At 51.1% G+C, this 24,035-nt stretch overlaps 2 protein-coding genes across 21 annotated transcripts; one reads left to right on the forward strand and one right to left on the reverse strand.

Annotated features, from left to right (window-relative positions):
* The first annotated feature begins 212 nt into the window (after positions 1-212).
* On the forward strand, positions 213-10,545 carry LOC100356754 (steryl-sulfatase). Of its 7 annotated transcripts, none has more exons than XM_008249263.5 (10): positions 213-500; positions 5,190-5,348; positions 5,681-5,802; positions 5,949-6,071; positions 6,342-6,765; positions 7,176-7,312; positions 7,481-7,618; positions 8,389-8,548; positions 8,797-8,875; positions 9,144-10,545. In XM_008249263.5, exons 1-10 carry the CDS (start codon positions 331-333, stop codon positions 9,249-9,251), a joined length of 1,620 nt encoding a protein of 539 aa, XP_008247485.1. In that variant the 5' UTR covers positions 213-330; the 3' UTR covers positions 9,252-10,545. The 7 variants fall into 7 exon arrangements, with proteins under 7 accessions (XP_008247485.1, XP_089171050.1, XP_089171056.1 ...); XM_008249261.5 differs by having other exon boundaries at positions 219-500; positions 8,754-8,875; XM_008249262.5 differs by lacking the exon at positions 213-500 and adding an exon at positions 2,211-2,519 and having other exon boundaries at positions 8,754-8,875.
* Positions 10,427-16,121, reverse strand: LOC103345344 (anosmin-1). Of its 14 annotated transcripts, none has more exons than XR_016222225.1 (8): positions 13,421-13,940; positions 13,241-13,303; positions 12,903-13,155; positions 12,322-12,505; positions 12,071-12,200; positions 11,570-11,754; positions 11,262-11,386; positions 10,427-11,067 (listed from the first exon to the last, which is right to left on the reverse strand). XR_016222225.1 is itself a non-coding variant. In XM_070048641.2 (8 exons), exons 1-8 carry the CDS (start codon positions 16,085-16,087, stop codon positions 10,998-11,000), a joined length of 972 nt encoding a protein of 323 aa, XP_069904742.1. In that variant the 5' UTR covers positions 16,088-16,121; the 3' UTR covers positions 10,427-10,997. The 14 variants fall into 14 exon arrangements, 12 of the variants coding, with proteins under 12 accessions (XP_069904742.1, XP_008247487.3, XP_017193507.3 ...); XR_016222224.1 differs by having other exon boundaries at positions 10,427-11,084; XM_070048641.2 differs by lacking the exons at positions 12,322-12,505; positions 13,421-13,940 and adding exons at positions 14,703-14,750; positions 15,962-16,121 and having other exon boundaries at positions 12,903-13,127.
* Between the last annotated feature and the right edge of the window lie 7,914 nt (positions 16,122-24,035).

The raw sequence follows: 24,035 nt of genomic DNA on the forward strand, positions 1-24,035 counted from the left end.
CCGGGTCTCCAGCAGGTGCACGGAGCCCGAACCTGCACCAGGAGCTCATCCTGGTCTCCAGCAGGTGCATGGGACCGGACCCTAGCCACCCCAGTTCAAGGCCATTTCCCAGATGCGACCCCGAGGCTGACGGGCGGGACCGTGGAAAAATCAAGAACCGTGGGAAAATTCAGGGACCCTGTGAAAAAACCAGGAGCATGGGAAATTTCCGGGTTGGCGCCTTCGGGCTCGGGGCGGGGAGTCCAGGGCCCGCCCGGGGTGGTCTCCGGGGAGCGCGCCTCCCGTGCACGCGTCCGGCGGACCGGAAGCCGCCCGCTGGGGGCCGCGTAGATGCAGCTGGCTGCGCTCTGGGTTCGATTCGGGGGTCGCCGAGCCGCAGCGAGGGTCCCTGCTATGAGGAGACCCGTCCCCTCTGCACGCGGAGTCCCGCGCCCCTCCCGTGCGCCTCCGTCCGGGTTGTCTACGCACCCATTAGGGAGTCTGCCGAGGTCGAAGAGGAGGTGAGTGACAGGTCGCGCGATCCCGGGTGCCGCCATGTTGGGGGGCGCTGGGGTTAGTAAAAGAAGCGCCCCGGAGGCCTTAAGCATGCGCACTGGAGACAGCCGCACCCAAGGGCGGAGACAGGCATAGCGCAAGCACGAACAGGCATTTTCTTCATTGCTCCGTTGCTAGGCATTCGGCGTTCCGAGGCGCTGGGACTTGGCGCACGCGCCGTCCGGCTTTCTCCCCGTCGCTAGGCAACCCGCGTAGCCGCGTTTGTGCCCGCTTGGGACTTTGCGCACGCGTGCTTCGGCCTTCTCGTTGCTAGGCAACCCCGCGCAAGCGCGCTCGCGTTCAGCCGCTGATCAGTTACCTCAGCAAATGCCACTGTGGTCCTGATGGGGGAACTGGGCGGCTCTGGCTCTAGTGATTGACAGGCGCGGGGCCGGCGCATGCGTACTGCGGCGTCTCTGTCAGCGCCCTGGCGGGTTAGCCAACCCATCATACAAGTGTTTGTTAACATCCCATAATAGAGGCCCGACGTAATTGTTTCCCCCTTCATGATTTATGCACGGCTTCAGATCACAACGCCAACACTTTCTGGAGGCCCCACTTCCCCTGGGTGCCGTTCGTGCTGCGAGGGCGGAGTCACCCCAGTGTGTGCCTCCAGTGCTTATTCCGACTTCTGACGGGGGCGGCAGCCATGTTGGAATCTGGCAGTGATAGGAGCAGCAGCTATATTGGTTGCTGGCAATTTCTCTTTCTCACAGAAACGGTAGCCATATTGGATTCCAATGTCATCTGACAGGAGTGGCAGCCATGTTGGATTCTGGCAATTTCTCGTCGTGACGGCCCCGAAAGCCATGTTGGATGCTGGGAATTTCTCATTCTGACGGGACGGGCAGCCATGTTGGAACCTGGCAATTTCTCCTTGTGACAGGAGCGGTAGCCATATTGGCTTCTGTCAATTTCTCGTTCTTATGTGCACGGCGGCCATATTGGTTTCTGGCAAATTTTTTTCTGACAGGAACGGCAGCCATATTGGATTGTGGCTTTTTTATTCTTTTTTTCTGACAGGAGCGGCAGCCAAGTTCGATACCAATTTCTTTTAACAGGAAAAGTAGCCATCTTGGATCCTAGCGATTTCTTCTTCTGACAGGAGTGGCAGCCATGTTGGAGTCTGGCAATTTCTCGTATTAACGGGAGTGGCAGCCATGTTGGATGCTGGCAGCTTCAAGTTCTGACAGGAGTGGCAGCCATATTGGATCCGCCCATCATGGATCCTGGCAACATTGATGGACAGCGGGCAGCACAGGGACAAGCCGCTGCTTCTAGAATTCCCAGAATTCCCATTCCCCATTTCTGTACTCGGAAATTCGAATTTCTGACAGAAAATTTTCTGACAGAAACATGGGTACGTTTCTGTCAGAAAAGGTATTTTTATGGCCAAAGAGCATTTTTAATGATTAAACAGTCTTCACGAATTAAAAAATTTTATGGAGTGACTGCCAGGTTTCTGATAAGTGATTGACAGGCTTTCCGGGGTGATGGACAGGTGTCTCCACCTCTCCAGTATTACAAATTTCCAAACAATAACCAAGGCCCATGGATTTGTGCTCAGTGATTGCCTCATCCTTTGCCAGAATCTACCGCCCACACTGGTGATGCTGGCCTTGCACAACCCCGGGTGTTGACACAGGGAACAAATTCCTCGCGGCTGTTGTTTGTGCGGCTCAGGGGCCTTGACCTCCGGATGGAACGTTAAGGACACACAGAGCCCAGGGAGGATTACACACGGCCCTGAGCCTGCACCAGGAGTTCCATCCAGGTCTCCAGCAGGTGCAGGAAGCCCGAGCCTGCACCAGGAGCTCCATCCGGGTCTCCAGCAGGTGCACGGAGCCCAAGCCTGCACCAGGAGCTCCATCCGGGTATCCAGTGGGTTCACGGGGCCCAAGCCTACACCAGGAGCTCCATCCGGGTCTCCAGCAGGTGCACGGGACCCGAGCCTGCACCAGGAGCTCCATACGGGACTCCAGCAGGTACACGGGGCCCGAGCCTGCACCAGGAGCTCCATCCTGGTCTCCAGCAGGTGCATGGGGCCCCTAGGAGCTCATCCGGGTGATCAGCAGGTGCACGAGGGCCTGAGCCTGCACCAGGATCTCCATCCGGGTTTCCTGCAGGTGCACAGGGCCCCCAGGAGCTCCCTGTCCCCTCCATGACCCTGTACAGGAAGTCCTCTGATGATTGACAGCTTAATTATGTGTGCCACGGGGCCTGGCAGGTGCACCCAGCCACCCCCAGAGCGGCTCCGTCACCCTTAGACTCAGCCGTGAGTTTTTTCTCGCTGAGTCACAGCTGTGAGCCATTGGACACCGTCCTATCTCTCTCTGACGTGGTGGTAATGATTGATTGACGTGGGGGTTGACACATGCTAGCTGTCTGCTGAGGCCTCAGGCAGACAGGGTCTGGCTCTCGAAGTGGGAAGTCGTGTCCTGGAGCCTCCGAGGGAGCGGTGAGTCGGGGGTCAGGGACGCGTGGGGTGGGGGCTGTGCCAAAGTCCTGGGGTCACCCTGCTACATCGTACCGAAAAATCGCAACATTGCATCAAACTTGCAACATTGTATCAAGCAATCGCAACATTGTAATGAATTTGCCAGGTTGTATCGGATTGCCACAATGTGTCAAGTTTGTGAATTGAGGCTGCTACGGTGGATCAAATAGCTACAGTGTATCAGAATTGTGACCTGTAATTGTTAAAATGTTCAGATTCGTGAACTGAAATCAAATTCAGAATTGCTACAATGTATCAAATTGCTAAAGTGCATCAAGTTTGTGAGTTAAATTTAAATTTGAAATTGCTACACTGTATCAAATCGCTAGGATGTATCAGATTAGTGAATCACAACCGAAGTTAAATTTGCTACAATGTATCACATCTGTGAGTTAGAAATTGCTACAATGTATCAGATTGCTGGGATGTGTTGGGTTTGTGAGTTAAGTTTGGAGTTGAAGTTGCTACAATGTGTCGAAATTGCTACAATGTATCAAGTTGGTGGCTTAGAGCAGAATTAGAAATTTCTACAATGTATCAAATTGCTACAGTGTATCGGGTATTGAGTGTATTGAGATTGAAATCAAAATCGCTACAATGTATTAACTTTGCAAATTAGAATTGCTACAGTATATCTCTGGGCTGTCCAGTTGGGGGTGGAGCCATGGTCCTTCCTGCTGCACAAAGTCTCTGCCCTCTCTTGACCCTCCCCCGGTTCTGTAGCTGGGATAACTCAGCCCCCAGCACCCTACCCAGAGGACTCCAGAGTCTTCTTTGTAGCCAACTATCCATCCATTTTTTCTGGGGGTCAGCCTGATTGAGTGATTGATGGACACACAGGCCAGCGTGAGTCAGCATGAGTCAGCAGAAGGCGACTGGGATTTCTGGAATGTCCTCTGTGTGGTAGCCTTGAGGGATGAATGTGTGTCCCCAGCAATGAATGTGTCTTAGCATCTGGGTCAGGGCTCATGCTGTTGATAAGATTGACAGCTGTCAGTCTGTGCGGATTTGTCTGGAGGCCAGAAGATTCTGGCCAGGGCCAGTGCAGAAGGTTCTAGAACCCAGGAAATGGGCATTCGAGTCTGACCGTGTCTGACTGCTGTGGGAGACGGGACCGCCGGTGAAGACGTGTCTGGATCAGGTTATCGATTAGCTATGGCTGATTGGTCAGTGATTGTTTTTTGGTCCGTGATTGGTTAGTTATGGATCAGTGATTGGTTTTTGGTCCGTGATTGGTTAGTTATGGATCAGTGATGGGTTGGTGATCACTGAGTTATTGATTAGCCATTGCTTAGTTATTGGTTATTGGTCAGTTATTGGTTGGTTATTGATCAGCTATTCCTTATTGGTCAGCGATTGGTTTTTGGTTAGCAGTTATCGGTTAGTTATTGATTAGTTATTGGCCAATTATTGTTTATTTATTGATTAGCTACCGATTGCTTATTAGTTATTAGCAAGTTATTCATTGTTGTTTAGTTGTTGATTAGCTATTGATTATTGGTTAGTTCTTATTGCTTAGTTATTGGGTATTGGCTAGTTGTTGATTAGCTATCGATTATTAATTGTTGATTAGCTATCGGTTATTGGTTAGCTCTTAGTTATCGCTGTTGGGCATTGACTATTCATCAGTTACCAATTATAGATTCGTTATTGATTAGCTATTGGTTGGTGGCTGGTGATTATCCGTCAATCATTGATCAGTTATTGGTTTCTGATATTGGTCCCTCACAAAAAAATGAATAAAATTTAAGCCTCAATTTCAGAGATCAATAAAAAATAGACTTTAAAAACTAATCAATAAACAGTAATTAATCACCAATAATCAATAACCGACAACCAATCAATAATCTATAACCAATCAATAATCCATAGTTTATCAATAACAGATCATTGATCAATAGACAATGAGCGATCAATAAGTAGTCCATAGCTACTCAGTGACCCGCCCATGACTGATGCAAGCCGGAAAGCCAATCAACTCAAAGCCCTGTTTCCTCCTGACAGTCATTGGAATGGATTGCCCGCCACTCAAGGCTAAGAGCCATGCCCTGTTTTATTGTAATGAAAGTCATGGCGGAAAGCCTTGAAGAAGACAAGAGCCGGGAGCCTTGAAACAGAGAGGGGCAGGGAGCCTTGACACCGCTGTCTCTCCGTGCAGGACGATGAGAGCCGCGTGCCTCCTCCTCCTCCTCTTCCTGGGTCCCAGCCGAGGCCACGCCCACACTGCCACCACGGCCCCACCCCCCAACATCGTCCTGCTCCTGGCAGATGACCTTGGCATTGGTGACATCGGCTGCTATGGCAACAGGACGCTCAGGTCGGATATCCGGGTCTCTCGGGCAGCCATCTTGTGACACTGTCATCTGGGTCTCTCAGGCGGCCATCTTCTAGCCTCCAGGGCTCATCTGGGTCTCCAGGATGGCCATGTTGTGGCCTCCATGGCTCATCTGGTCTCTCAGGTGGCCATCTTGTAGCCTCAACAGCTCATCCAGGTCTCTTGGGTAGCCATTTTGTAGCCTCAGGGGCTCATCTGGGTCTCTCAGGTGGCCAGCTTGTACCTCCATGGCGGCCAGCTTGTAGCACAGTCATCCGGGTCCCTTAGCCATCTTGAAGCCTCCACGGTTCATCTGGGTCTCTTCCACCCTCTAGAACCCCGAACATTGACCAGCTGGCACGTGATGGCGTGAAACTGACCCAGCACTTGGCTGCCGCTCCGCTGTGCACACCAAGCCGCGCAGCCTTTCTGACTGGACGCTACCCAGTGCGCTCGGGTCTGTGGCTCACGGGGGTGGGGCTGGGAAAATGTGGGGCTTGCCCTGGGGTGGGGGAAGGGCCGGGGAGGGTTGGGCTTGTCCTCGGAGGTGGGGGCGTGGCAGGGGTACAGGAGGTGGGGCTTCATCTCTTCCCCGCCCCCCAGGCATGGCTGCGCGGTCGCGGGTGGGTGTCTTCCTGTTCCCGGCTTCATCTGGGGGTCTCCCAGCCACCGAGGTCACGTTCGCTAGGCTGGCCAAAACCCGCGGCTACACCACAGCGCTTGTCGGTACAGAAGGTTCCGGAATGCCAGGGCAGGGGCGGGACTTCCGGGGTGGGCAGAACTTCCGAAGTGGGACTTCTGGGGTGGGCGGGACTTCCGGTGTAGGCGGGAATTCCGTTTATAAAAAAGGTAGGCAAAATGCGGCCAAGTAGCAGCAACATGCAAGGATGGACCCCATCCAGGGGAAGGCAGCAGAAGGCATTCCAGTCACGTGACTGGAAGTTGGGCCTCAGGGTGGGACCAGGCTGTCTGTCACCAATGAACTTCTGGTCCCAGGGAAGTGGCACCTGGGCCTGAGCTGCCGGCACCCGCGCGACTTCTGCCACCACCCGCGGGTCCACGGCTTCGACCAGTTCTTCGGGCTCCCAGCCACCAACCTGCGGGACTGCAAGCCGGGGGCTGGCACGGTGTTCGAGGGCGCTGTGCACTGGATCGTGGTGGTCCCCGTGCAGGCCCTGGGCGCTGCTGCCCTGACCCTGGCCGCCCTGCGCTGCCTCGGCCTGGCCCGGCCGCCGCCTGCCGCTTTCCTGGGCCTCCTGCTGCCCATGGCCATCTTGCTGGGTTGCCACTTCCTGTTCCGACGCTACTTCCGGTCACTCCACTGCTTCCTCATGCGGGACTTCGAAGTGGCCCAGCAGCCTCTGGACTATGGGAACCTCACGCAGAGGCTCACGGAGGAGGCCACGGGGTTCATACGGCGGTGAGTCCGCGGTGGCCATTTTAAATGGATCTGCATGCTGTATGCCCACTTCCGGTGACCATTTTGGATCAGCTCTGAGCTTCTTTACCCAATTCCGGTGGCCATTAATTAGCTCAGAGTGCTTTTCAGCCCACTTCCAGAGGCCATTTTGGGTCGGGTCTGAGCGTTTTATGCCTACTTCCAGTGCCCACTTTGGATCGGCTCTAAACGCTTTCTCATCTACTTCCAGTGGCCATTCTGGATTGGCTGTGAGTGTTTTATACCCACTTCCTGCAGCCATTTTAGATATACTCTGAACCCCTCTTGCCTATTTCCGGTGTCTATTTTGCATTGCCTTCTATGAACCAAAAGATTACCTGTTCAAGTATTTCGCCCATTTTTTTTTTTTTTTTTTGCTCACCTCCCTCCAGGAACTCCCAGAAGCCCTTTCTGCTGCTGCTGTCCTATATCCACGTGCACACAGCCCTGTTCGCCTCCCCAGAGTTTGCCCACAGGAGCTCGCATGGGGCTTACGGCGACGCCGTGGAGGAGTTGGACTGGAGCGTGGGTATGTGCATGTGTCTCTGGCGCCACCTGGTGGCTGAGTCTCATATTGCAACGTGAATTTGGCGCCACAGGGGGCCGAATCTCAAATTGCAATGTGAATTTGTCCCTGTCCGCCATCTTGGTACCTGAGCTGGTTGGCACCTCGTAAATTTGTTTTTTTCTGGTCCAGGCCAGATCCTGCAGGTCCTGGACGAACTGGGCCTGGCTGGCCGCACCCTCGTCTACTTCTCATCTGACCAGGGCGCCCACGTGGAGGAGGTGACGGCCACGGGCGAGGTCCACGGGGGCAGCAACGGCATCTACAGGGGTGAGCAGGGGTGCAGACCAGTCTCAGGGTCACAGTGTCACAATAAGAGTCACCCAAGGCCCAGGGGGAGGCATCAGGTGCATCCTGGAAGGGACTGTGTCACAATAAAAGCCCCCCCACGGTCAAGATGGAGACATTTGGGGCATCCTGGAAGGGACGCTGTCATAATAAGTGTCTCTGCCAGAGCAGGCCCTGTTATAATAAAAGTCCCTCACGGTCAAAATGGAGGCATCTGGTTTGCCGTGGAGAGTACTGTGTCATAATAAGAGTCCTTCCTAGAGCAGACCTTGTCATAAAATTCCCCCATGGTCCAGCTCGAATCTATGATGTCATGAAAAGGACACTGTTATAATAAGAGTCCCCTGTGGTTGAGGTAGAGGCGTCTGGGTAGTCATATCACAATAAAAGTCTCCCCTAGAGCTCATCCTATCATAATAAAAGCCCCTCCTGGTCAATATTGAACCTAAGATGTTATGGAGAGGGCCATGTCATAATAAAAGTCCCCAGGGTCGAGCTGCAGGCATCTGGGTCATCGTGGAGGGGTCTGTGTCATAATAAGAGTACCTCCTAGAGCACACTGTCAAAATAAAAGTCCCCCATGGTCCAGATCGCATCTATGAGGTCAGAGAGGGGACTCTGTCATAATAAGAGTCCGTCATGTTCAACATAGAATCATTGAACCTATAGGATGGGACCAGACCATGTCATAATGAGACCCCATGAATAAGGCTGATCCAGCAGCTGCCTTCTCCCCCATCTGTCCCCTGCAGGTGGCAAAGCCAACAACTGGGAGGGCGGCATCCGGGTGCCGGGCATCCTGCGCTGGCCTGGGGTTATCCCTGCCAGATGCGAGGTGGATGTGGCCACGAGCAACATGGACATCTTCCCCACAGTGGCTGGGCTCACAGGGGCGCCACTGCCCCACGACAGGTGATTGACAGATGCAGGCCCCGCCCCAGGGTGATTGACAGATGGGACATGGGACCCCCTAAGTCAGTCTCACACAAGCCTGCCCCTCAGGGTGATTGACAGATACAAGCCCTGCCCCCAGGGTGGTTGACATATGGGACCTGGGATTCAAGGAAGACCCCCCCGGAACCCCAAAGTCAGTCACACACAAGCCCCACTCCCCCAGGGTGATTGATGGGCGGGACCTGATGCCCCTCCTCCGGGGACAGAGCCAGCAGTCTGCCCACGAGTTCCTGTTCCACTACTGCAATGCTTACCTGCAGGCTGTGCGCTGGCTGCCACGCAACAGTGAGTATGCACCCCAAGGCATGCTGGGAAGGGCGGTCGTGGACCCTGGGGCATGCTGGATAGAGGTAGATGTCAGCCCCGTGATTTATTGATTGACAGGTCAATCCCATGATTGACAGGTCATCCATAGTTGATTGACAGGTCCTCCGTGACTGATAGCTCTGGCCCAGCCCTTCCCTGTGACTGACAGACCAGGCCCCACCCTCCACCCTAACTGACAGCCCAGCCCCATCCCTCCCCATGACTGACAGCCCGGATCCACCCCCAGGCTCAGCCGTGTTCAAGGCTTTCTTCTTCACACCCAAGTTCCGCCCGGCCGGCGCCAACGGCTGCTTCCCCACCCACGTGTGCCTGTGCCAGGGTCCCACCCACGTGACGAGCCACGACCCACCCCTGCTCTTCAACCTGGCCCACGACCCCAGCGAGGCTGCGCCCCTCACACCACACACCGAGCCACGCTACCAGGCAATCCTGGAGGCCATCCTGGAGGCGGTGGCGGAGCACCGGGGCTCTGTGCCCCTTGATGTCCCCAACCAGCTGGCCCCGGGCCACGTGATCTGGAAGCCATGGCTGCAGCTCTGGGCGGCTGGGGCCTCAGGGCCATAGCCATGCACCTGCTGGGCAGCTGGGGCCACTCCCAACATGGCTGTCAGCCATCTTTGTCACACACACAAATCTGGCTCCATCCGTGGCTGTTGGCCATCTTTATCCTGGACACGAACCTGTGGCTCCATCCATGGATCAGTCGGCCATCTTTGACACAAACACGAACCTGGGCTCAGGGTCTACAATGACTCCCATAAAGTGTTCATCACAAACGAAGCAGCAGGTGTTCCTTATAGATGCAGATGAACTGACTGGGAACCTGTCCATCTGCCTCAGAGCCTGCCTCTGACTGTACCAGTAACCTGTCACTCACCCTCAGAGCCCGCCCCTGACTGGACCAGGAAACCGTCAATCTGGCCCTGGTTGTGAAGAATGGAGCGGGGATCAGGGGTGGCCCTCGGAGGATCTTCAGGGGCCCAGGTGGAGACCCCAGGTCTCTTGGAGCAGCTGTCAGTCACAGAGAAGCCATGCTGTCAGTCACTGCACAGCAGAGTCAGTCCCCGGCACCGAGCACTTTCTGCTGAGTCACAAGAGCCGATAGCTGCATGACTTGGCAGGTGTAAAACTATGGCTCAGCAAGTGTAGAAACATGACTCAGCATATATAGAAAGCATGACTCAGCAGGTATGGAAGGATGACTTAGCAAGTATATGACTCAGCAGATATGGAAATATGACTCAGCATGTATGGAAGCATGACAGCAGGTATAGAAATCATGACTCGGCAGGTATGAAACCATGACTTAGCAGGTATAGAAACATGATTTGGCAGGTATAGAACCATGACTCAGCAAGTATGGAGCAGCAGCTCAGAACCAGTAACCCCGGTCTAGGGGCCCAAGGGTGAACTCCAGGGAACTGAGGGTTCCACCCACCCCCGGATTTGATGGACGGGGCAGCCTGGACCCTCAGGACAACATGGCCACCGCACAGAAAGACCCCCAAGACCCCTGACCACGTTTATTGCAGTCAGTAAATAACGGGGTGACAGGAAAGCCATCTTGCAATTTTCCACATGGCCCAACTGGGAGGGATGAGAATTAAATAAAAAAAGTCACATGGTCACATGGCCGCCTGTCCATCAAAGGTTGTGACCCTGGGGTCTCTCGGCTGCCTCTCCATCAAAGGTCGTGACCCCGGACCTGCGTGTGGCTGCCATGTGGGTGCACACATATGTAGCCAGGTTTGCACATGCATGTTCATGGGTGTGGCAGTCTTGTGTGTATGAGTTGGAACTGTGTACGGATTGACAAGAGCCTCGACCGCAAAGGCTTCTGGGAAGTCTATTAGGCACGCAGATGACGCATGACTGATAGGAGCGCTTGCTGCAAAGGCTTCTAGGAAGTCCTCTTGGCGTCTCCATGGTGACGTATGACTGACAGAAGCCCCAACTGCAGAGGCTTCTGGGAAGTCCATGAGGTGTCTCCATGGTGACCCATGATTGACAGGTGCCCTTCCCACAAAGGCTTCTGGGAAGTCCGTTCAAAATGCTGATAACCCATGATTGACAGGAGCACTCACTGCAAAGGCTCCTGGGAAGTCCAAGTGATGCTGACTCTGTCAATGCCTTGCACTGGAGCTGGGGCCCTATGGGGACAATATGTCTGTGAAGGTGATAGACACATGTCAATCAGAATGACATTCACATCTGAAAGAGGCAGGAGGTGTCACAGGGACTTCCAGTGTGCGGAAGTGAGTGGGTGGGACTTCCGGTATCTGGACTGTCACTGACCGTGAGCAAGAGTGGGCGGGACTACTGGTGTGCAGAAAACGTCACTCACCGCTGGCAGCTGTGAAGTGCAGGGCAGCCTTGGGGCCTCGCAGCCACGTCGGCCCCCAGTGGCTGCAGCTGCACGGTGTAGACGCTACCGGGGCGCAGGCGCTGCAGGGTCACTGAACTCCAGTGCTGTGGGATGGGGGGGAGGTCCCTCAGATCCCAGGGGTCCCTCAGATTACCTGAATCCCTCAGTGGGATCCGTCCGATTACTGGGATTCCTTAGATTACCTGGAATCCCAGTGAGATCCCTGGGATCCCTCAGGTTACCGGGACCCCTGCAAGGGGGCCGCAGCCCGGCCCCACCCCGCTTACCCCGTCCACCAACTTCCTCTGCCACTGCCCCTCGGTTGCGTGGCCCCAGGAGACCCTGTAGTGGTGCACAGGGACGTCGGGGTCCTCGGGGGGCTCCCAGATCACAGTGGCGGCCACGGTCCCGTCGGCATCGCGCACGGTGGAGTTCACACGCAGGTCGGCCAGGGCCAGTGGGGCCAACGGAGCTGCAACCCAGTGGAGAAGGGCCCATGAGGCACGACAAAGCCACCCGGGGGCTGGTCTGAGCGTGGGCATGGGCCATGGAGCCATGGCCACAGGGAGCGGATGTGGGGGAGCCACGCCATGGGAGCCACGGCCACAGGAGGCTCCGGTGGACCGGGTTTGGGGGCCCATGGCCCCCATGGGAGCCAGGGTCATGGAGCGGGCCACAGACAACAGGAGCTTCATGGACCAGGTGTGGGGAGTCACAGGGACCAAGGCCACGGAGCTCCCCATCGACCAGGCACAGAGGAACCTGGAGGGGTGGGGCCCTGCACTGACCTCTGGATGACCGGAAGTGCCTGACAGGAGTGGTGAAGCCCTGGGTACCATGCACATTGACGGCAGCCACTCGGAACTGGTACCAGCCGCCGGGCCGGACATCGGGCAGCCAGACTCGCTGGTCTGTGGTCTGGAACAGGGGACACAGAAAATGGCGGGGATGTGAACCGGAAATTAAATAAAAATGATGGATGGGGACCCAAGATGGCCACCAGGCCCCTCCCACCAATCTAAATATTTCAATGACTGACCTGGGCTACTGTCTCCCATGCAGTGCCCCAAGCTCACTGGGCGCCATCCCATAATTCCACAGGCGCTGCACCACGTACACCACGGGCTCCAGGGAGATGTTGAACCTAGACGACCACCGGACCTCCAGGGGCCCTGACCCCAGCTCCCTGAGCCATAGCTGCCTCCGGGGTTTTAGGGGGACCCCTAGGGTGGAGGAGCCCGGGTCAGGGAGACCCCAGGAGACCCCTGGAGCTCACAGACACCCCTGGGGACCCCTGAGAACTCCTGGGACCCTCGGAGACTCCCAGGGACCCCTTAGAACCCCTGGGACCTTTGGAGACCCCCAGAGACCCCTGGGAGTCAGAACCCCGGGGACCCCCAGAGACCCCCTGGGACCATCACAGACCCCCCTGGGAGTCACAGAGACCCCTGGGACTCATAGATACCCCTGGAGACCCCATGGAGCTCACAGAGACCCCTGGAGACCCCCTGGAACTTACTGAGACCCCTGGGACTCACAGAGACCCCTAGGGACCCCTGAGGCCCCTGGAGCTCACAGCGACCCCGCCCCGCCCCCACCGTGATTGACAGCCCTGCTGACCTCAGAAGGCCCCCCGGGGAGCCTGGCAGGTGCGCCCACAGCCATTGGGGCAGCACTTCCGGCCCCCGGGGCACTCGGCATCGGCCTCACAGCTGACCACGCAAGCCGCAGCAAAGCCGCTGGCTCGGGTCGGTGCCTGACATGTCCCCTGCTTGGCCGCCAGCGCCGAGCGGACCACAAGGCGCAGCTGCTCAGGCACTCGTGGCTCCACACGGGGAACAGCAGCTGGGGGGAGGGGAGAAAGACGGAGGGCCTTGAAACCGACAGAGCCGGCCATGAGGGCCTTTGAAACCCACAGTCAGCCGCTGGGGGGGGGGGGCAGAAACCGACATCCTCACCTCACAGAGACTCTGACATGGCCCTGTCTCCAGCTCCCCTGGGTGCTTGCAGGGCTCCAGACACTGTCGGGAGAAAAGAAGGTTAATCAGACGGCAACAGGAGTCCATCTGGGGCTCAGCAGGTGCACCAGGAGCACCATCCAGGGTTCAGCAGGTGTACAGGGTTCCCAGAGCTCCAACCCGGTCTCCAGCAGGTGCACAGGGTCCATAGCCTGCACCAGGAGCTCCATCCGGGTCTCCAGCAGCTGCACACGGGCCTGAGCCTGCACCAGGAGCTCCATCCAGGTCTCCAGCAGGTACACCGGGCCATGAGCCTGCACCAGGAGCTCCATCCGGGTCTCCAGCAGGAGCACGAGGCCCCCAGGAGCTCTATCCAGGTCTCCAGCAGGTGCACACGGGCCCGAGCCTGCACCAGGAGCTCCATCCGGGTCTCCAACAGGTGCACGGGGCCCCGTCCCTGCACCAGGAGCTCCATCCAGGTCTCCAGCAGGAGTACGAGGCCCCAGGAGCTCCATCCGGGTCTCCAGCAGGTGCACACGGGCCTGAGCCTGCACCAGGAGCTCCATTCGGGTCTCCAGCAGGTGCACAGAGCCCCAAGAGCTCCATCCGGGTATCCAGCAGGTTCACGGGACCCTGTCCCTGCAGCAGGAGCTCCATCCCAGTCTCCAGCAGGTGCATGGGGCCCCCAGGAGCGCCATCCGGGTCTCTAGCAGGTACACAGGGCCCTGAGCCTGCGCCAGGAACTCCATCCAGGTCTCCCAGGAGCCCCATCCTGGTCTCCAGCAGGTCCACGGGGTCCCCGGGGACTCCATCTATGTCTTCAGTAGGTGCACGGGGTCCCCGAGTCAATGACAAGATGCTGGGCTGATCCCTGACATCGTACATTAGAATGTCTATCAATAACCTGGGCTGTGGGGAGCAACTCGGACTAGACTAAGTTACTGGAATTAAGACTTATTCTATGCATCTGCTCTCCCACAATATGGCGCTGAGAAGGGAGAAACAGCTTCTACACAGCTGCCTCCAGTTCAACCAATAAACTGTAGGACCTACTCCTGATTGGAGGAGAGCAGCGTACTTGGCGTGTGGGTAGCAGAGTTGGGATTGGTGGAAGAGGACTATAAAGGAGGAGAGAGACAACATGCACCAGGAACATCTAAGAGGAACATCTATCTGAAGGAACACCTGTGCAGCCCCCAAGAGAGCTCCCCCGCGGAAGTGGGGAAAGTGGCAGGGGGAACCGCCCTTCCACGGAGGTGGAAGGGATGGTAGCCAACCCGGAAAGAACCAGCAGCAAACCCGGGGAGGGCCGAGCAGACGAAAGAACAGCGCAGGGTCCTGTGTCGTTCCTCCACGAAGACGGGGAGCGACACTGGGCAACTGTGCACCTGCTCCTTGTGGAGTTCCCGTGTCCAACACGTGTGTTTCATACATGTATTACATCCACGTCTAGGAATCCTACCGTTGAACACTGCTTGTCATTCTGGCACCAAACCAGGGAACCGTTGTTCTGCGGGGGGAAAAAAAAAAAAAAAAAAAAACAACAACAACAAAACAGGCACACATTCACACCCCCTATCTCCAGGCACAGCACCCCACAGTGATTTTTTTTCCAAGTTTCAGGACCCCATTAAGTATTAACCAATAGACACACATTCACACCCTTTTTTTTCCTTTATTTTCTATCCCCCAATCTCCTTAGGGCCCTGGGGGCCCCCCAGTCTCCTTAGGACCCTAGGGGGGTTTTCAAGTCTCCTCTAGTCAGAGCCCCCCCATGCCCTTGGCCCCCAGCCCCCACAGAATGGCCTGGAACCCTGGAGACTCTGGGGGCCCTGCATGGTGGGCAGCGATGGCTGAGGCCCAGGCACTTTTTCAAAGCTGCTGCTGCCCAGGGGTCTCAAGGGTCACTGGGGGTCTCTGTGGAGCCTTGGGGGTCTGGAGGAGCCTGAGCAGCCCAGCAATAGCCTTTAGGGCAGATTTTCACCTCCAGTACACCTCTAAGGGGATACCAAGGGCCAATGTCAGGGCACTTTTGCAACGACGCCGGTTTACGGGAGTCTTGGGGATCCGTGGGGGTCCCTGAGGACCTCGAGGGTTCTGGGCGCCAGGGGAGCCCCGCAATCACGTTCTGGCCTGATTTCCACATTGGGAGCCCCCCCCTTGGTGAGGGCCAGTCTTCTCTAGGGGGACACCAAGGCCAACGCCCGGGCACCTTTGCAACACCGCCGGTTTACTGAGACCCATGGGGATACCAGGGGATCCGTGGAGGACTCGGAGGTCTGTGGGCGTCTAGGGGCGCCAGGGGAACCCCGAGACCGCGTCCGGGGCCAGTTTCTGCCTTGGGAATCCCCTGGTTGGGGGCCAGGGCTCCTCTGATGGGACACCGATGGCCGACGCAGGACACTTTTGCAACGCCGCTGGTTGAAGGAGACCTGCGGGGGTCCCTGAGGGTTTCTGGGTTCCTTGGGGGTCTGGGGCGCTGGGAGAGTCCCGCGATCGCGTCCCGGGAGGATTTTCGCGTTGGGAATCCCCTGGTTGGGGGCTGAGACTCCTCTGAGATGACACAGATGGCCGACGGCCGACGCCCGGGCACTTCTGCAACGCCTCTGATTGAAGGAGACGCGCGGGGGTCACTGGGGGTCTGGGGCGCTGGGGGAGCCCCGAGATCGCGTTCCGGGCGGATTTCCGCGTCGCGCACCCCCCTGGCGGGGCCCCGCGTACCTCTAACAGCCGCAGACTCAGGCACCGGGCCGCGCAGCGCAAGGCCTGGACGCCCCCGGCCCACAGCGACCCCGCGCCTACCACACCGGGACCCGCGCCGGTGGCCAGCACCGCGCCGGCAGCCATGATGGGCACGGCTGTCCATCAGCGCGGGGGCGGGTCCGCGCCAGGGCGCCGGGACATTGGCTGAAGGGGCTGTCAATCTAATTCCTGGGCGGGACCATCGTAAGGCGCCGCAGCATTGACTGGAGGGACTTGAATGACATCAGGGGCGGGACCAGAATACAGGGGCCAAGGCATTGGCCGGAGGGGCTTGAGTGACAGCCGAAGGCGGGACAAGCGCGCAGGCACAGGGGCATTGTCTGCAGAAGCTTGATTGACAGGCAGGGGCGGGCGCAGGGAGTGTGAGTGACAGACGGCTGTGCCATTGGCTGGAGGGACTTGAGTGACAGGCAAGAGGTGGGGACAGTGCGCAGGCGCCGGGGTATAGGTCGGAGGGGCTGGACGGGTCAAGGGGCGGGCGCAGCGGCTGGGAGTGACAGAGGGCTACGCTATTGCCTGGAGGGGCTTGAGTGACAGTTCTGAAGGCGGGCGCTGAGAGTGTGAGTGACAGGCGGCTTTGCCATTGGCTGCAGAGATTTGAGTGACAGGTCCAGGGGCGGGGCCGGCGCCCAGAGGAGGCCACGCCATTGGATGCAGGGACTTAAATTAATTTAAATTCTTCTCAAGCTATTTAAAACAATTGAAAGGGTGGCAATCCTCCCAAACAGCTTCTACAAAGCCTGCATTATCCTAATACTTAACCTGGAAATGATGCAACAAAGAGTATAGAACAATTTCTCTCATGAACATAGACACAAAACTCCTCAACAAAATACTAGCTAGTCGAATCCAGCAACACATCGCAAAGATAATGCACCCTGACCCCATGGGATTTGTCCCCGGAAGGCAGTGATGGTTCAATATTCACAAATCAATCAATGTAATAAACCACATTCACAAACTGAAGAATAAAAATCATATGATAATATCAATAGATTCAGAGACAGCATTTGATAAAATACAACATTTTTTATGATGAAAACCTCAAGGATAATGGGTATAGAAGGAACATTTTCAGCACAGTCAAGGCAACATAAGACAAACCCATAATAAGCATCCTACTGAATGGAGAAAAGCTGTCAACATCCCACCCCCCAGAACTGACACCAGAAAAGGATGTCGACTCTTTTTTTTTTTTTTTTTTTTTTTTTTGCAGGTAGAGTTAGACAGTGAGAGAGAGACAGAGAGAAAGGTCTTCCTTCCGTTCGTTCACCCCCCAAATGGTTGCTATGGCTGGTGCACTGTGCCAATCTGAAGCCAGGAGCCAGGTGCTTCCTCCTGGTCTCCCTTGTGGGTGCAGGGCCCAAGCACTTGGGCCATCCTCCACTGCCTTCCTGGGCAACAGCAGAGAGCTGGACTGGAAGAGGAGCAAGCAGGACAGAATCCAGCGCCCCAACCGGGACTAGAACCCAGGGAGCCAGCGCTGCAGCTGGGAGATTAGCCTAGTGAGCCACTGCGCAGGCCTTCACTATTTTTATTTAATATAGTTCGGGAGGTTTTAATTAGAGCCATCAGGCAAGAAAAAAAAAATCAAAGGGGTAGAATTAGAAAAGAGGAACTCAAGTTACTGTTATTTGCAGATGTCATGATCCAATACTTAGAAGATCCAAAAATCTTCACTCAGACTATTGGAACTCATAAAAGAGTTGGTAAAGTGGCACTATATAAAATCAACACAGGAAAATCAAGAGCCTTTGTATGCACAGACAATGCCATGGCTGAAAAAGAACTTATGAGATCAGTGCCATTCACAGTAGCTCCATAAAGAATCAAATTCATCAAATATCTTGGAATAAACTTAACCAAGGAATTCAAAGATGACTATGAATATTATAAAATACTAAAGAAAGAAATAGAAGAAGACATTAAAAATGGAAAAATCTCCCACATTCATGGATTCGAAGAATCAACATCACCAAAATATCCATACTTACAAAATCAATTTAGAGATTCAATAAGATATCAATCAAAATCTCAATGACATTCTTTGCAGGTCCAGAAAAAAATGATGCTAGAATTCATATGGAAACACAAGAGGCCCTGGATAGCTAAAGCAATCTTGTACAACAAAAAACAAAGCTAGAGGCATCACAATCCTAGATTTCAAAAAAAACTACAGGATAATCAAAATGGCCTGTTACTGGCACAAAAAAAGATGTATAGATTAATGGGGCAGAATAAAAACTCCCAAATTCAATCCATGTGTCTACAGAAAGCTGTGATGTTATTATGTTTAATAAAATAGCAAAATCAATCCACGTACAGGGACAGTCGCTTTAACAAATGATGGTGGAAAAACTGGACCTCCAAGTGCAGAAGTAGGAAATTGGACCCCTACTTTATGCCCTACACAAAAATCCACTCAAATGGATATAGGAATTAAATCTATGACCCGGTTTCATCAAATTATTATTGAACAGTGAGGAAACTCTGAAAATCATTGGCATAGGCGAAGACTTCTTGGATAGACCCCAGAAGCACAGGCAATCAAAACCAAAGTCAACAAATGAGATTACATCAAGCTGAGAAGCTTCTGCCCTGCAAAGAAGCACTCAGCAAATTGAAGAGGCAATTGACAAAATGGGAGAAAATATTTGCAAACTGTGCAACTGATAAAGGGTTAACATCCAGAATATATGAAAAGCTCAAGGAATTCAACATAACACAATAAACAATCCAATAAAGATATAGGCAAAGAACATAAACAAGGTGGTTTTCAAGAGAGGAAATTTAGATGGGAAACAGACAGTTGGGAAAATGCTCAGGTTCACAGCCATCAGGGAAATGCAAATCAAAAGCACAATGAAGTTTGTCTCACTCCAGTTAGTATGGCTCTCATACAGAAAACAATGATCAACAAATGCTGGCAAGGATGTGGCAAAAAAAAAAGGTACTCTGATCTACTGCTCATGGGAATGTAAACTGGTGCAACCATTGTGGAAGACAGCATGGAGATAACTCAGAAACCTGAGTATAGACCTTCCATATTATCCTGCCATTCCAGGCCTGGCAATTTAACCAAACCAACAGATTAGTACATGAAAGAAATACCAGTACCCCCAAGTTCATTGCAGCTCAATTTACAATAGCTAAGATATGGAATCAACCCAGATGTCCATCAGCTAGGCACTGGATAAAGAAATTATTGTATATATGCACTATGGAGTACTACTCAGCTGTAAAAGCAAATGAAAAAAAAATGAAATCCTTTATTTTGCAACAAGATGATCACCACTTATACCATTACACTTAGTGAAATGTGCAAGTCCCCCCAAAAAAGAAATTCCATATGCTTTCCCTGATCTGATGCAGCTAACAGAATACCTGAAATGTAATGTATTCAAGCAAGATAGTCTTTTGGAGAATGGATGATTGTTTATAGTCCTGGTTTCTCCATTTATGAACAATCTTCAGTTTTGCTTTATTTTGTTTTGTTTTCTTTATCTTTACACTATTTGCTGAAATCCTCTACTTAGAGTAAGGCTAACTATAAGATCACTAAGTGAATTGATAACAGGTCATCATAAAAATTAAGAATGGGAACCCAGGAATGGGGGAAGGTTTGAAATGTGGGTGGGAGGAGGGAAAGCCCTACTTTGTTCCAAACCTGCATACATCAGATATATGAAACTTGTATAACTTAAATTAAAAAGAAGACTTCATATTGATTATGACATCAAGTGGTTTGCATATGAAATAACAATGATTGATTTTGATATCTCAGTTGATTATGCTAACACAAGAGATTTTATGACATAACAATTGACTATAACATAACAATGGTAGTTTTGTGACAACACAATAGTATGCTGTGTCATCATAATATTGATTTAGTCCATCAAAATTTATTTTATGACATCTAATTGGTTATAACATGACAATGGTCATTTATGACATCACAACTGATACAAGATCCCAATGGTTTATATGGCATAACAATTACTAATGATATCACAATGGTGGGTTATGGCAACACAAACTGACTATGACTTCAGATTGGTAGATGTAAAACATCACAATGATTTTTATGAATTGATTATGACATCACCATGGTAGATAAGTGATATAACAATAATGGATTCTCACATCCTAATTGATTAGGAAATTTCAAAGATTTTTATGAAATCACAATTGATTATGACATAAAAATTATAGATTTGTCATTTATAACATGGTTTTTCATGCCATGATATCTGTTGACATCAAAATGGTTTTAATTAGATCACAGTTGATTATAACATGATATTTGTAGTTTTACAACATTACAATGGAATATATTGTATATATATATATTGGTTCATGATTTCACAGTTGATGGTGACATCACAACGGCAATTCATGTCATGTCCAGCCAGTGTCATTTATGACATCCCAATTGATTATAACCTCATGATGGTAGTTTTATGATATCAGAATGATATTCATTTCATCTTTACTACGTAATGTTTGGTCTACGACATCACAATTACATATTTATGGTAGGATAATAGTATATGACACGGAAATGGTTTTCATAATATCAGAATTTATTATAACTTCAATATTGTGGTTTATGACATCACATTTGATTATGCCATTGCAGTGGTGGTTTATGACATAGTAATTAAGACATCTAATTATAGATTTATGACATCACAATAGTCTTTATGAATTCACAATTGAATACGACATCATGATAGTTTATGGGATCATGATTAATTATGATGTCAAAATGGTAAGTTTATGATGTCCCAATTATTTCAATGACTTCATAATTGATTGAGACTACAATGGTATTTTTGTGAGATCACAGTCACCATTATGACATCACTAGGGTTGTTTATGACATGGTAATTGGTCATAATGTCGCAGTGGTAGGTTTATGATACAGGAATTGTTGGTTTATGTAATCATAAGTATTTTATGACATCACAACTGATTATGACATAACAATGGTAGGTTTATCGCAGTACAAAGCATTTTATATCATCTCAATACTTATCTATGACATAATTGTATTTGTGACATCACTACCAATTGTAGTATCACCATGGAGGCTTATGACATCTCAATTGTTTATGATGTCACAACATTAGATTTATGACATCACAATGGCTTTTATGACTGGGCAATTAATAATAACATCACAGTGGTTGGTTTATGATGTCATAATGGTGATATATCAAATCTTGATTGATTATAATATCACTGGGATTTTGATGATGTCACAATTGATTTTATCATAACAATGGCTGTTTTATAAAATCACAGATTTTACATATCACAATAGATTTATCCTTCACAATCATTTTATGACATCACAATTGACAATAACATGAAGATGATAGTGAATTAAAATTTATTATGCCTGGGGCCGGCACTGTGGCGTAGGCGGTGAAGTCACCGCCTGCAGTGCTGGCATCCCATATGAGCGGCGGTTCGAGTCCCAGCTGCTCTACTTCCAATCCAGCTCTCTGTTATGGCCTGGGAAAGCAGCAGAAGATGGCGCAAGTCCTTGGGCCCCTGAACCATGTGGGAGACCTGGAAGAAGCTCTTGGCTCCTGGCTTCGGATCAGTGCAGCTCCAGCCGTTGCAGCCAATGGGGGAGTGAACCAGAAGATGGAAGACCTCTGCCTCTCTCTCTGCTTCTCCTTCTCTCTGTGTGTAACTCTGACTTCAAAATAAATGAATAAATCTTTTTAAAAAATTTATTATGCCACAGAATGCTTGTGAGATCAGAATATTGGTTTATTACGTAAGAATAGCTTTAACATCATTATGATGTTGCAATAACAGATTTTGATATTGCATAGAGGTTCATAACACCACAATTGATTATGATATCACAATGGTAAGTTTATGATGTCCCAATTGGTTCAATGATTTCACAGAGGTAGTTTTATAACATCACAAAGATCATTGTGGCACCACAAAAGTTATTCATGACATCACAATTTATTACTATACCACAATGGTAGGTTTTTAACACCACAATGATTTTAACAGCTTTGCTATTGATTATGATCTCACAATAGTAGTCTTCTAGTTATTGTTTTTGTGATCACAATGATGGCATAACACATCACAATTGATTATGACTCCATTGTGCTTGTTTATAATGTTACAGTAATTTTTTAAAAGATTTATTTTATTTATTTGACAGAGAGTTACAGAGAGAGGTAGAGAGAGAGGTTTTCCATCTGCTGGTTCACTCTCCAGATAGCCGCAATGGCCAGAGCTGAGCTGATCTGAAGCCAGGAGCAGGGAGTTCCTTCCTGGTCTCCCACGTGGGTGCAGGGGCCCAAGGACTAGGGCCATCTTCCACTGCTATCCCAGGCCATAGCAGAGAGCTGGATTGGAAGAGGAGCAGGTAGGACTAGAAATGGCACCCATATGGGATGCCAATGTTTCAGGCCAGGGCTTTAACCCACTGCACCACAGCGCCGGGCCCTATAGTGTTTTTTATGATTTCATAAATGATCGTGACATCACAATGATAGTTTTATGACACATTCGTGATTTATAACATCTCAGTTGATTTTTCAACCTCGCAATTGATTAATAAATAAGAATGCTGACTTGATTTCATGTCATAATACTGGTTTATAAAATCACAATGGGGGCTGGCGCTGCGGCTCAATAGGCTAATCCTCCATCTGTGGCACCGGCACACCGGGTTCTAGTCCCAATCGGGGTGCCGGATTCTGTCCCGGCTGCCCCTCTTCCAGGCCAGCTCTCTGCTGTGGCCAGGGAGTGCAGTGGAGGATAGCCCAAGTGCTTGGGCCCTGCACTTGCATGGGAGACTAGGAGAAGCACTTGGCTCCTGGCTGCGGATCAGCACAATGCACCAGCCACAGTGCACCGGCCATGGCGGCCATTGGAGGGTGAACCAATGGCAAAGGAAGATCTTTCTCTCTCTGTCTCTCTCTCTCACTGTCCACTCTGCCTGTCAAAAAAAATCACAATGGGTTTTATGACATCACAATAGAATATAACATAATAATAGTGGCTTATGACATCACAATTGATTATGACTTGAAAATCTACTACAAATTGTGGTTTATGATACACTGAATTTTTAAATTTCATACTTGATTTTGAAATCACTGTGATCATTTATGCCATCACAATAAATTTTGACTTCACAGTGGTGTTTATGACATCACAATTGATTATGACATTACATCGTTAGGCTTGTGATATCACAAGGGCAGTTTGTTACATCTCAATAAATTATGACATCAAAAGCGTCCCTGCATCACAAATTATTATGACATAACAATGGTAGTTTTATGATATCACACTGCATTTTTATGACATCACAATAGACTTTGAAATAACAATTATTTTATGATGTCAAAATTGATTTTATTTTAAAACCAATGGTAATTTATGAGATGACAACTGATTATGATATAACTATGATAGCTGTATGATATCAAAATGATTTTATGACATCACAATTAACTATGAAATCACAATGGTGGTTTATGACAGCATAATAGGTTATAGTGTAACAATTGTAATGAGTCCATGATTGATTTGGCACTACTATATATATATATGTGTATATATATATATATATATATAAGATCATAGTACTGCTTTATGGCATGACAATGATTGTTGTGACATCATAATTGATTGTGATGTCCCCATGATAGCTTTATTATATCACAATGTTTTATGATATAATGTTGGTTTATTTACTTATTTATCTATTTTTGGCCAGACAGAGTTAGACAGTGAGAGAGAAAGACAGAGTTATAGACACTGAGAGAGAGACAGAGAGAAAGGTCTTCCTTCCATTGGTTCACTCCCCTAAAGACTGCTATGGCAGGTGCAGGGACCCAAGCACTTGGGTCATCCTCCACTGCCCTCCCAGGCCACAGCAGAGAGCTGGACTGGAAGAAGAGTACCCGGAGCCCCAACCTGGACTAGAACCCAGGGTGCTGGCGCCACAGGCAGAGGATTAGCCAAGTGAGTCATGGAG

This window comes from Oryctolagus cuniculus, chromosome 1, assembly GCF_051225735.1.
Source record: "Oryctolagus cuniculus isolate XC-2025 breed Fujian yellow rabbit chromosome 1, ASM5122573v1, whole genome shotgun sequence".
Classification (NCBI taxonomy): Eukaryota; Metazoa; Chordata; class Mammalia; order Lagomorpha; family Leporidae; genus Oryctolagus; species Oryctolagus cuniculus.